Below are 13,155 nucleotides of genomic sequence, written 5' to 3' on the forward strand. Positions count from 1 at the left end.
TGAGCAAGACCCTGACCACCCATTTTCAAAATATCTTTCATTTTAATGGCGCCCTCTAGTGGCATTTTTAACTTGCTGATGAAGCTCTGCCTTCAAAGTATTTACACATATACACCTGGGTGATTCATTTAGTTGTTTTTTTTATTAAAAACAAAAGTAACAACAATATCAAAAATCACATAAAACCTGTTTGTGGCTGAAAGAGGACTGGAGGTGGCAGATGGTAGAGTTTCTGCTGTGGCTCCAAACATTGTTCCACTGCCACTAATGCACGTCAGTAATGAGCCCACTTTAATTAAGTTGCACAGTGAAGGACAGGCACTCTGACACCTGATCAGGAAGTCAACTACCAGCTGCAGTACGAAATCTTCTGACTACCCAACCACCAGCCTTGTCACCACAGTGGTCCTCCTCTACATGATGGACACACACAGGAGAAAGGAATGAACAGCCTGGTGGAGCAATTCTAATTCGGATCAGCCTCGTGTACAGATGTTCACTTGTAGAAATCCAAATAAAAGTTCAAATGGAAGTTATGTGAAGGTGCCCAGCTCTACAGCAGTGTTCAGCTTTTCAGAGCTGTAAGGCACATGAATAAAAATAAAATAGAGTGACTGTGAAATAAGAATAAAACAGTTTAAGCGTGGTTGAAAACATGTGAACTGGCTGATGTGTGACTGATGGATCCTGGCAGGCGCTCTCACATACGCATGAGTCATATTTTGACACAATGTACCTTTGAGATGCTCAAAGTCCACTGTGACCTTCTATATGTGTGGGGAAACTCTGCTTAGGCTGCATCCTAAACCCAAACGTGGATGTTTACATGTTCAATTCAGTTGATTAAAATACTGTAGCTGTAAAATTAGTTGCAGATGATGTTTTCCTCTTTCAAAAGTCAAATACATTTCATTCATTACTACAATAACATGAACAAGATAACAAGTGGAAAGAAAACAGAACAAAAGAAAGAGCTATAATCAGAATCTAGACATTTGACTGTTCGTGTGCACATACAAAAAAGACGGTTTGTTTTGAGTCCTGATTCTAGCTGACCTCCGCTTGTAAATTCAGAACGATAAGGATCATCTGATCCTCTAATCTTTTTACATGAATAGACAAAACCCAGCTGATATGCTGTGTGCATGTGTCAGTCAGCATTATCAAAGCACGTGTAATTTAGGCTCCCGTCCGTTACAATAATCAACATGTGACGACTGAAATAACCAAACAGACATGTGGATTCTGCTGGAGGTGTGCTGACGCCACGTCTGTTCCCATGAGTTCTGGTCATGGAATAACTGTGATGTGAGTGTGAAGGGCAGCTGATTGAGGACTTTTAAAAACAGAACCTAAAGAGAAAAAGAGCGGAGCTTCACAGTCTTTTCAGTCCTCCCAGAAGTTTTTAGGAGTTTCTGTTAAATCTGCAGTGAAGTCGTGGTGGAGTGCTGCATGGGAAAGATCCGCTCCTCTCTTTCTCATAGGTCAAATCTCTACGTCACTCTCTTTGTCGTTGTCGTGGTCTCCGTCGTAGAACTCATTGGCTGCCTCCGGCCTGAGGGAGTGACATTATTCACGCCAGTTAGACACGGGAACGAGTCATAGATAAGAAAAACGTCATTTTAGCTGCCGCCCAGCCTCTAACGTTACTGACCTGGTGTAGTTTTCCTCGGCCCCCCTCTCGTCAGGGTCGGGCTCGTCGTTGCGTTCGTAGCTCAGCATGTCAGAGGGAACGTCGTGGATCTGGACGCTGGGCGCGTGGTTCAACATCTTCAAGTTCTCAAACACTGTCTGACGGATCTGCTCCAGATACTGCAACAACACATGCACTGTTACGACTGCACAGTGGGTTTACGTGACTCTTTATTGTTATGCGCTCAACAAACAACTGTTTAACAGCACTGTTAAAGTAGTTTATACAGAGGCAATGCGTGACACTTAACGCTCTTATAACACTGTCACTAGTAAGTATGGGATGGTGCTTCACCTGTCTGGAGTTCTGGTTTTCTATCCTGGTGCTGACATCAGGGTGCAGCGTGAAGTCTGGAGCAAAGTACTCAAAATACTCTGCAGAGGACAAACAAAGGATGGAAAGAACGCAGAGAGGTTCAGAAAGGAACAGAGATGTTTGTTTGCACTGAATTCTCTCTTCAGAGGTCGTGTACTCAGATGCACATTCAAAATGTCAAAATGCTCTTCCAACAGGTGACACTCAAGATTGAAAATTATTACCTCGACTCAGTAAATGCATGATCTCTGACCCACAGAAACATAGCAGGACTCTGATACTGAAGCCACTCTGGGCGCCGAGAAAATGTGACAAATAGACACTAACTCACCGCTGTAAGGCAGCTCGTCACTGATGGATTCATCCAGTAACAGAGACGTCTCAAAGGTCCTGCAACAGAACAAAGCAGCCATGATTTTAAATACCAAAGCCCACATAGAGACTGTGAGAACTGTGAACCACTGCACACCGCACTTTACACCTACACCTCCACCTCCACCTCCACCTGCACTTTCTGTGTACTTAACTTTTAGGTACACACATACACTTAACTAAATTATATACATTTTAGTATATTGGCACACTTCATTTTCATTGGTATATTTTATTGTCCACTGGTATATTTTATTCTGTCGGTACATATCACTGTGTATATTTTATTCTGTTGCACATTTCACTTCCATATTTTATTGTTCATTGGTTTTGTATATTTTATTGCCTTAGAATATTTTCATTCTGTTATATTTTTAATTGCTTTACGAATATTTTTATTGCATGTTGGTTTATTTTATTTTATTGTAGTTATCTTAATTATATTCTTTCTAGTCTTCTTATCTTTCTTACTATCTGTTCCTAACATGGGGGTTGCAATGAAAATTTCATTGACATGTTCAATGACAATAAAGACTCTTGAATCACATCATGACCACGCTCACAACAACAAACCACCTCCTCACCACTACAGTAACATGTGTGAGAACAGGCTGCCTGTCAGAGGTCACTCCAAACAAACAGGGGGCAGCATTTTGTGTTTACAGAGCTTGGGATTGTTGCAACAGGAGACAAGACAACGAGGTTTTACTATCAAACTCGCCCTCCAGCCTGTTTCCTGGCTGCAGCGCTCTAAAACACTGGAGAAAATCATCATAATCAGATAATAAGTGGCTGGAATCTCTTTAAACACGTGGACCGGCACCAACTGAAGGCTCTGCACACAACGTCACTTTCATTGGTTGAAAACTAAATGTAGGTCAAGCTGAAACAAGCGACTAAATCAACATCATGGTAGAGGACATGATTTCATGCAACGTGTAAGTACGTGGATATTTTGAAAGGCATGTTTATGCTGAAATAATACACAAGTAGTGTGTCTCTGGTTTTATTGGTTTTTCTCTCTCATGGACATAATGTGCAAAAATAGATACTTCAAAGCTGTTTTTTTTTTTAAGAAGGAATAATCGAATCTCATTTTTTGGCTAATTTCAACAGCCCTAAACATAAATGTCTCTGCCACACTGTCAAAATTGTCCTCACATTCTGTCGATAAAGTTTCAACAAGCTACTCACCAGCAGCGAGCCACGTTCCTCACTGTGTATCCTCCTCCTCCCAGCACCAACAGAGGAATCTTAAAACTCTTCACAAACTCCACACACTCGCTGAGAGACAGAGAGCAAAGCAGACAGACATTCAAACACAAGTGAATTCATTATTACTTCATGTTAAACTCTTGATCGAAACGTGTTATGTTGGCATTGTGCATGCAGTAGGTGTGATAGGCTGTAAATGAGAGTGTTGAATTGAAAAATGAATCAAATCACGTCATTGTTTCCAAAGACAACCCGTCACACACTGTGACACATCAAAATTCTTTGACATGCTGTTAATCAGACAGAGACAGATGTGATTACGATTTGAGCTAGGACCTGGACCATGGAGCCAGATTAGTGGGTTCGGCTGTCTTTGGGCAGAGTTACCAGCGTCACGAAGCTGGCTCATGTTTAACTGGGGTAGATAACCATGGTAACCTATGCTGCATGGTGAACCCGCACAGGAGCAGGTTAACTTCAGAGGATCAGATCAAAACGTGCCAACAGCCCGACGACTGACCAATCAGATCACTGGAAAAACTGAGTCACCACTCCAATCGGATCCCCACATAGAGTTTACTGTTCCAGGCTTTCCCTGCACACCCTGGTCTGAAAACAGAGCGTCTAACAAACATTGAATGCATAATGATGATTGCTGCTGCATTTTAATTACACGGTTTCTTTGATTCCCAGAGGGATTCCTGACAGCGTGCATGCTGAACGTTTACTCCGAACAACATGAGGCGACTTTGTGTCGCTAATTGGAAATAAAAACTATCGCCTCTGTTGTCTCTGATTAGAAAACTAATCCATACAGTTAATTAGCTCCCATGATTATACACACAACATGTGGGTCACACAGACCTCTTCAGACATTAAGTCCTTTGTTTCTCTTCTCTGCTGTGGCACCAGAAACAGTCTTTTTATGTGCATCGCATACTCATAGTCGGTTTGATCATCAAGCAAATTAGCGACTAATTAACAACTCTCGCATGAACCTGCTTGTAGCTGGATTGGAGACAGTTAACAGAGACAGTTGACCAGCTTTGTGGACAGCCAGTGTTATGTTGGGAAGGGAAAGAGAGAGCCAGACTAAGCTATAATAAGCCAGTCTCACCCATGTCCTCGTATACTGAGGTTGAAGCAGCCCAGTCGGTCACAGCCCAGGGAATCTGCTCCACACTGGAAGGAGAACACACAGAAATCATCCCACCATTCCCTGCAGCCTTACAGTCTGATAATTCACTTTATCTGGGCCTGACCACACTAAAGCCGAAGCATCGTCGTTTCCTCGCACACGCAGAGCGAACGATCCATTAGCTGCGATGACTAGTGCTAATCAAACAGATGAGTTCTGCACTGGAGATCCAGAATTACTCACTGACCTGTAGAACGATGCAGGTGGGCTGGTAAAAATCCACCACCTGTTTAATAACCGGCTGGAACAGCTGCCTGTAGCCTGAAACACACACACAAACACACACACACACACACACACGCTGGTCATGTCTCACACAGTATGAATCTCCAGAGCTGCTGACACAGTCGACACAGCAGCTCTGTGTCTTATTCTGGACAATAATTACATTTACATTTCAATAGTGAACAGAGTGCAGGGAGTTACTCACTCTGGTCATCGATGCCGTCTCTGAGAGGAACATTGAGGCAGTAGTACCGGCCGCTCTCTGCTCCCACCTCATACATGTCACCTGCAGCAAACACACACACACACACTGTATTAAAGCAGCTCAGACCACTTTAAAAAATGAAATCAGAAGTGTGTAGGGCTGGTGCACAATTTCTAAAGCTTGAAGATGCTGAAATCACCGTATTTAACAATTACAACTTGCTTTAGAGATGTTCACTATTGCATAGTTTTCCATTCATTTGCTCAGCTGTACATGCCCTACAGTTAATGAATGGCTCAACAAATAAAGTTATTCGTCTGTTGGTTGAGCTGCTAAGCCAAAGTAAATGTGCCGTGCAGATGAGTACTTTCAGAATCTGTGCAGAAACGTCCAGCGTGTGCTCGAAACAAACAGAAGCTATCTGACCAATCTGTTAGATCCCTAAAGCTGCTCGCACCTGTTCCTGGAAAGAAGTAGTTCCCGTATTTGTGAAAGGACACAGTCATGACGCGGTCAGTCAGGTAAAAGGCTTCCTGTACGCCGTCACCATGGTGAATGTCTATGTCGATGTAGAGAACCCTAGGGTGGTATCTGTAACACACACACACACACACACACACACACACACACACACACACACACACACACAATCACATTTGTAAAGAGAGAAACAAATGCAGTAAACACTTCATGAAGATTATTCAGGAGCGTCCTCTTACTTGAGCAGCTCCAGTATACTGATGACGATGTCATTGACGTAACAAAAGCCTGATGCCTGCAAACACAGAAAACTTATGTTAGTCCTCATTCACAAACGAATTGAAATGTGTTACAGGACTTTTTTCTGACCTCAAATTTTTTGGCATGGTGCAAACCTCCAGCCCAGTTGATGGCAATGTCACAGATCTGGAAAATAAAGTTGAATGGCGATCAATATAAGGTCACAAAATCATGAATCTGTAGTGCTGAGCAGTCTGCCAGTAGTGTTGTTTAAGTTCAACAATGACGTGTTAACACTGTCCGAGGGTGGAATGTCCAATGATTTAGGTATCAGCTGTGGAACACGTTCATCTTAAACGCCTGCTGCAGGGCAGAAACCACAGAGCAGGACAGGAAGTTGTCATGGCAACAACCAAAATACGACGGAGTTGGCACACTTGTAATATGTATGTAAATGTAAATAAAAACAGAAAATTTTGATTTGCAAAACACTGAAACCTTATATTTACCTGAAAATAGCACAAAGACAACATATCAAATGTTGAAAGTGAGAAATTTCCTACTTTTTTTAAATTATAGCCTCATTTAGAATGAGGATATAAAGTTGGGACAGAGGCAACAAAAGACTATAAAAGATGTAAAAATGCTAAAAGGAAACAGCTGCTGGAACATCTGACAATGAATTTGTCTACCCGGCAACAGGTTAATAACATAACGGGATCTAAAAAGAGCCTCCAGAGAGGCCGAGTAAAGATGTGGAGGGGTTCACCACTCTGAGACAGACTGTGCTGGCAAATAGTGCAACAGTTTAGGAATAATGTTTGTTATTCTAAAACTGCAAAGAATTTGTGGATTTCATTGTCTACACATCATAATGTCTTTAAAAGATTCAGAGAATCTGAGGAGATCTCTGTACACGAGGGACAAGACTGAAAACCAGTGTTAGCTGGCCAGGATTTTCAGACGACTCTGCAGCGAAAACAGGACTTCAAACAGGAGTCGGTAGTGGACGTCACTGCATGGACTCTGAAACACTTCCAGAAACCATCGTCTGTGAACACAGTTCATCACTGCAGACACAAGCTGAAACTCCACCACGCAAAGAGGAAACCGTACATAAACCAGATCCAGAAACACCCCCGCCTTCTCGGGTCCTGAGCTCTTTAGGATGGTCTGAGGTGAAGAAGAAAACTGTCAGTTTGAAATTCTTTCTGGAAATCATGGAGGCTGCGTCGTCCGGTCGAAAGAGGGGAAGGACCATCTTCCTTGTTAACAGCGCACAGTTCAAAATACAGCATCCATGATGGTGTGGGGGTGCATCGGTGCACATAGGTAACCTGCACATTTGTGCAGGTGAAAAACAATGACATTTCTCAGTTTCAGCATCTGACATGTTGTCTTTGTGCTACTTTCAATAAAATATGTTTCATTGTTTAGCAAATCATCACATTATGTTTCTATTTACATTTTACACAGTGTCCCAACTATTTGGGACAGGGGTTGTAACAACGAAAGTAAATCAATGCCTACGAGGCTTGTGAGAGTGGAACTGTCTTTTCACTGTGTCAACACTGACTTAAATCACGTTTGTGTGAGTGTGTGCTTGCATTGCATTTTGAGTGTGTGATACCTTGTGGTTGAGCTGAGTGGCTCCCTGTAAAGAGGCTCCTGTGTATCTTGAGCAAAATTCAAAAAGACCTGGAAACACAGGACTGAAAGAAAAACACACGGGCACAAAATATTCTGGTTAGGGTTTAGTGATTTCTATAATAACGGTTATAATCAATCTGGCTATCAGGTGGAGAATTCAGATATCTTAGCTGTTGACTAATCTCCAGTGTTTCAGAGGAGTACACACAGCTTTGCTTGGGGTGTGGGGTGTCTGTATGCTATGACTAAAATGCGCTGCATGTCAAAATCATTTAACAACTTTAGAAATCAATATTTTCTAAAACATTTTCATGAAAAACAGTAATACTCACCAGTCGTCTCCAACATTGAAAGTGTTGAGGCTCTTTGTGAAGCCCTGCATGTTATTGGGGCTGACCTTCTGTAGGAAGTCAATGTAATCTTCAGAGTGGAACCGACACATGTCGTGTTGAGATGCTTTGTATGGCTTGAACACCTAATAACAAAAACACAATTTTAATAACGCAGCACATGTTTTATCAGTATAATGCTCCTGATTTGAGTCTTTCTTTAAACAAAATAGTGAGAGAGTGTTGAGTTCGAGAAGCACCAGCAGAGCACGAATCTATAACCAAATCTCTCCTTACTGCTCACCATCATTTTCTTGTAGAGTCCATAGTGCAACACCAGACTGTGAGTCAGAGACAAACGGTGAGGCTTCATGGGATGGCCAGCACCTGGGGTACACACACACACACACACACACACACACACACACACACACACACAATTTCCAAATTACATATTTTTATCCTTTGTGCATTTAAGTTTGAATTTCCAAACAGTCCTAGTGAATGCTTTTAATGTCGGAAAAGGACACAAGGTGCGATAAAATTTCACTTCAGCTGTCTACATAGATTATTCACATTGTAAGCTATTGCATTTGCAACAAACTGACAGTTTTAACCCATTAAAGTTGCTATAGGAACAACCTTTTCATCACAAATGTGAACACAGAGAGATGGCGATCACAGTCAAACATGATAAACGATTTAACACATATCAGTGCACAGAACAGGTAACATAACGTTAGTTAGCTCATCAGCCAAGATACATTGGGATTTGAAGAAAATGTAGCCACAGATATGAAATTGTGCTATAGTGAAAACCAGCACAACAGATTTCCAAATGCATTGAGAGAGCGTAAAGTACTAAAAAAATAAATGTCAAAATAAAACATATCACGGAAGTTATTAGCATGTAGCTAGCTTACGTTAGCGCCATTCGCTTTGTAGGCCTGCTCACTACGATAACCAAACTCACCATAATGAAAGTTGCCGACGTCTGGGTCATAAAAATAAGATGTTCTGTTGGTCATTCTGAACGAAATATCTTCTCACTTTGTTTCGGAAAACTGTTCTCGCAGCTACAAAACCGTCATTTTCCTTTCAATTAGCAGATAGCCGCCATGGTAAACAGCGACTCGAGGACGTCATCAGACAGGGACAGTGGCGACGGAGAGGGGCGGGGCAGGAAGCGACAGTAAAAATAAAAGTCACTTTTTTTATTCACCCGATAGAAAATAACCAATGATCTGAGACTGTTGTCGTGTAAACTGTCATTTCTTTTTGATATTTTACACCTTTTTGTTTACAACAATTACCTCTATGTTTTATCACCACTTCTCTTTACCAATCAACACGTTTTATTGAACGTTGACAAATTATGAAGTCATACATCTATTAAGTAATATATCAGTACATTTTCAACTATGATCATTGATTAAATGCAAACTCACCTATGCGCGTAACTCAGTGTTGGAAATCAACTTTTTCTACATTTTATCACAATTTTTTAACACAAAATTGCCACCATTTTGTAATCACTCCTTTGTGTGTAGCTAACTTGTGTGTAATGTTTGTCTTACTTTGAAAAAAAAACAAACAAATAACGCACATTTTCCCTGCCTGATCTCACATTTGTATTTATTTGTTGATCCTCTAATACTCTTGTTTACCCCTGAAATGTTCCCTGAAGTTGGGAAATTTTAAAGAATCTGCACAGTTTTACAGTATCACACATATTGTAAGTGATGTTGCAGCTCAGTGAAATATTTAAACCCAGGTTCTGTTTTGCATTGCTCCAATACTTGTGCAATTGGAGATCCTAAATGTCTTGTGCATCATTTGACACACATTTTCACAATATTTATCCTGAATTATTTGGTATTGTTGGAAATCTTAGCATCTCTACTAAAACTAGAAGGGTCTGGTAGTCCGTGAGTCCGTCTGAATTTCAGAGATTAAACAAAGCCAGATTGAGAGTGAAAATGGACAGGGAGGCTGCAGTGAGTGCTCCAAACTAACAACAAGCAGCACTTTTAGGCATACAGGTCACTCATAAAGGTCCTTTGCTCATTAGTTGACTGTCGATAATGGTAATTAGCAGCATCTAGTGGACAAATGATCAACTACATCAGCTGATCCGTGATTTTTCTGTCTCAGACGTGGTTTCTTACACGTTGGACCAGCTTGACGTTGCTGATGTTCGATGACTTTAGCAGTGATGTTGTGAGGATGTGACAACAACCTCAGGTCACATGTACTCAGACGGCCAGTAAAGGAGGAGAGTAATCAGTAAGTAGAGAGTAATCTTACTGGTCCCTTTTCCAGTGTTGTGCGAGTTCATACTTTACAACAGTCAGCTCAAAGAAATAAAGAAAGAAGAACAGGAAGCTATGACGTCATTCCGATAAGTCCGATATCATGACGAATAGCCCCGATAACATATATTTTTGTCTGCACGGCAGTGCCTCGCTCCCACTGTGAGATCCGAATTGCCTGCAGTGAATGCTGCATTCAAGTGATGTCGGCATAATCAGAAAAAACTCTTCACTGGGAAAAATCAAGAATACCCCCTCATGCCAGAAAACAACTCGTTAACTCGGTCATAATTTTGTTAGTTGCTGACTTGAATTAATATTCGCAGTATTTTTCCACATGCTACACATAAAAAATAGAAACATGAACTTAAATAGGCCGAAAGAACGACTAGCCAACGAGGGAACGTGGAAATGTACGTTACACCTTGAATGCAGCATGCGGCACAGCGTGCTTATAAATAAAAACTTTGATTAAAAAAATGCTCTCAGACCTCCACCAAGGAGGCAGTCCGAGCTCAATACAAAACCCACAATTCAGCTACCAATAAATGAGTCCCGGCCTTGACAAAATTCCTCTTCAGGCTCCAGGAAGCATGAAAAATACTGTTTGAGACTCAGTAGAAAAGTTGGCAAATGGAAATATGCTCGGATGAAATGAAGGAATGAAAGCAAAAAGATTTCTTTATAAAAATATTTTATTTTTGCTCTTCCCCCTGTTCAAGCCCGCTGGCTCCATTAGCTTTTTCTCTCTAAATATCATCTCATTGACTTCTAAGGGTATATAATTCCCAGCTTTTTGCACTGACTACAGTTCCACTTTATCACATATCATACTCATTTTCTCAATGAATTGTTTTTGTTTGTCGTCATGTGCTTGCGATATTTATTTCCCTGCGTCAGTTGAAAGGCATGTTTAAGTTTAAATCTGAACCATTCCCATATGTTCATGACATATCAAGCAAATGAGCTCCTTGACATCGGGTTCTAACTTGTTTACACAATCCGTCATTTATAATGTAATGTAATGGGCTGTTGTTAAATTTCCAGATATCATTTGTTGCCTGTAATTTCTGGACTAGTGTTGCAGACAGATTCATCACTTCACTTAAATTAAAGTGAACTAAAGCAGGCCTGACGTGTGATGTTCCTCCATCGTATTGATCAGAGCGGACATTGGCCACACGTAAAGACGGGAGCTCTGTCTCCTCTTAACGAGCGCCCCCCGTCTGCGTCTCCTGCAAATCCCAAACAGAGCTGCTGCTCCTCCAACGAGAAGTTCAGAAAAACCTCCTGACTGCATGAAAAGTGGAGAAAAACTCTGACCAGTAGATTTACTGATGTTTAACACTTCCTCCCGACTGCATTGTATCAGAGAGGGACGGCTCGAACCGCGACAAATTAACAAATACAAAGAGAGCGTCATTATTATTATTATTATTATTATTGTTGTTGTTGTTGTTGTTATTAGTGGAAGAAGAAAAATCTACGGAAGCCCTAAGCGGACGTGTTTTTGTTTTTTTACAAGTTATAATAAGGTATTTTCTTGTTATCTCCTCAGGGAGGCAGAGAGTCGCTGACTCGGCGCTGTCCGGTGCTGAACTGCAAACGGAGATGAAGAGAACCTTTGCTGCAAAATCAGTTAACTGGCCTGTGTGTATTCACAGTTATTAATGTTGTTTTTGTCTTCCTTGTGTTGTTCTCTCACCGTCAGTGTTTTTGTCTCTTGGTCTTCATAAAGTTATTTAAAAAAAAACAAAAATCAAAAAACGTTTGTCTTGAAGATCAAAGCCAACAAGGTGTGTCTTAAAGATCAAAGCCAATAAGGTCTGTCTTAGATCCAGTCTGCTTTGATGTAGGCTTCTATGAATGTATCTGTCGAGTGACCGCACAGCAGTCAATTAATTTCAGAGTCCAACAGAAGAACATTGTATCGTACCGCAGTCACAGAGGATCAACTACATAAGACAAGACAAATGACGTCCACAACAGACAACGGCAGTCCACAACTGACAGCTAGTGTACAACAGACAAGTATGATGGCCTTAAGAGAAATGTCGTCCACTACAGACAACGATCTGCAGGAGGAGTTCAGAGAGGAGCTGGCCAAGAAAGAACAGAGCAGGGAGACTTCTTCCAGCAAAGAGCTGGAAGAAGAAAATAGGCGACTGGAGAAGCTCTGTATGATGGCCAACACGCAACTCCAGAACAACATAGATTGGCAGGTCAAATGCAGTGACCTACAGTTGGAGTTCAAAGGGGACAGTCTCCAATCAAATAGGGAGCTGGAGATCAAATGCAACGAACTGCAAAAGCTGGCTGAAAAAGCACAAGGCTGGGAGAAGAGACTCAAACAGATGGAGGATGAGAAAAATGCTCTGGAGGATGAGAAGAATGCTCTGCAAAACCTTTACCTGAAGAAGGAGAAGAAGAAGGATTGCTTCAAGACTGGACAGAGGAGAAGAAGAAGGGGGGAGAAGAAGAAGGGTTGCTTCAGGTTCCTCAATTTCTTCAAGACTGGACAGACAATGGCAAAGAACAAGAAGGGGGAGAAGAAGAAGGGTTGCTTCAGGTTCCTCAACTTCCTCAAGACTGGACAGACAACAGAGGAGAACAAGAAGGGGGAGAAGAAGAAGAAGGTTTGCTTCAGGTTCCTCAACTTCCTCCAGACTGGACAGACAACGGAGGACAACAAGAAGGGGGGGAAGAAGAAGGGTTGCTTCAGGTTCCTCAACTTCCTCAAGACTGGACAGGCAACGGAGGAAAACAAGAAGGGGGGGAAGAAGAAGGGTTGCTTCAGGTTCCTCAACTTCCTCAAGACTGGACAGGCAACGGAGGACAACAAGAAGGGGGGGAAGAAGAAGGGTTGCTTCAGGTTCCTCAACTTCCTCAAGACTGGACAGGCAACGGAGGACAACAAGAAG

The 13,155-nt window shown here is 41.7% G+C and overlaps 1 protein-coding gene across 1 annotated transcript; it reads right to left on the reverse strand.

Annotated features, from left to right (window-relative positions):
* Window positions 1–122: 122 nt before the first annotated feature.
* Window positions 123–9,063, reverse strand: hdac3 (histone deacetylase 3). Its single transcript, XM_041943792.1, has 15 exons — window positions 8,896–9,063; window positions 8,227–8,309; window positions 7,926–8,068; window positions 7,574–7,655; window positions 6,073–6,129; window positions 5,943–5,998; window positions 5,681–5,814; window positions 5,224–5,304; window positions 4,981–5,054; window positions 4,713–4,777; window positions 3,575–3,664; window positions 2,340–2,398; window positions 1,988–2,067; window positions 1,655–1,812; window positions 123–1,555 (listed from the first exon to the last, which is right to left on the reverse strand). The coding sequence occupies exons 1-15, from the start codon at window positions 8,948–8,950 to the stop codon at window positions 1,486–1,488; spliced, it is 1,287 nt and encodes a 428-aa protein (XP_041799726.1). The 5' UTR covers window positions 8,951–9,063; the 3' UTR covers window positions 123–1,485.
* Window positions 9,064–13,155: the final 4,092 nt, after the last annotated feature.

This window comes from Chelmon rostratus, chromosome 9 (genome assembly GCF_017976325.1).
Source record: "Chelmon rostratus isolate fCheRos1 chromosome 9, fCheRos1.pri, whole genome shotgun sequence".
NCBI classification, from domain to species: Eukaryota; Metazoa; Chordata; class Actinopteri; order Chaetodontiformes; family Chaetodontidae; genus Chelmon; species Chelmon rostratus.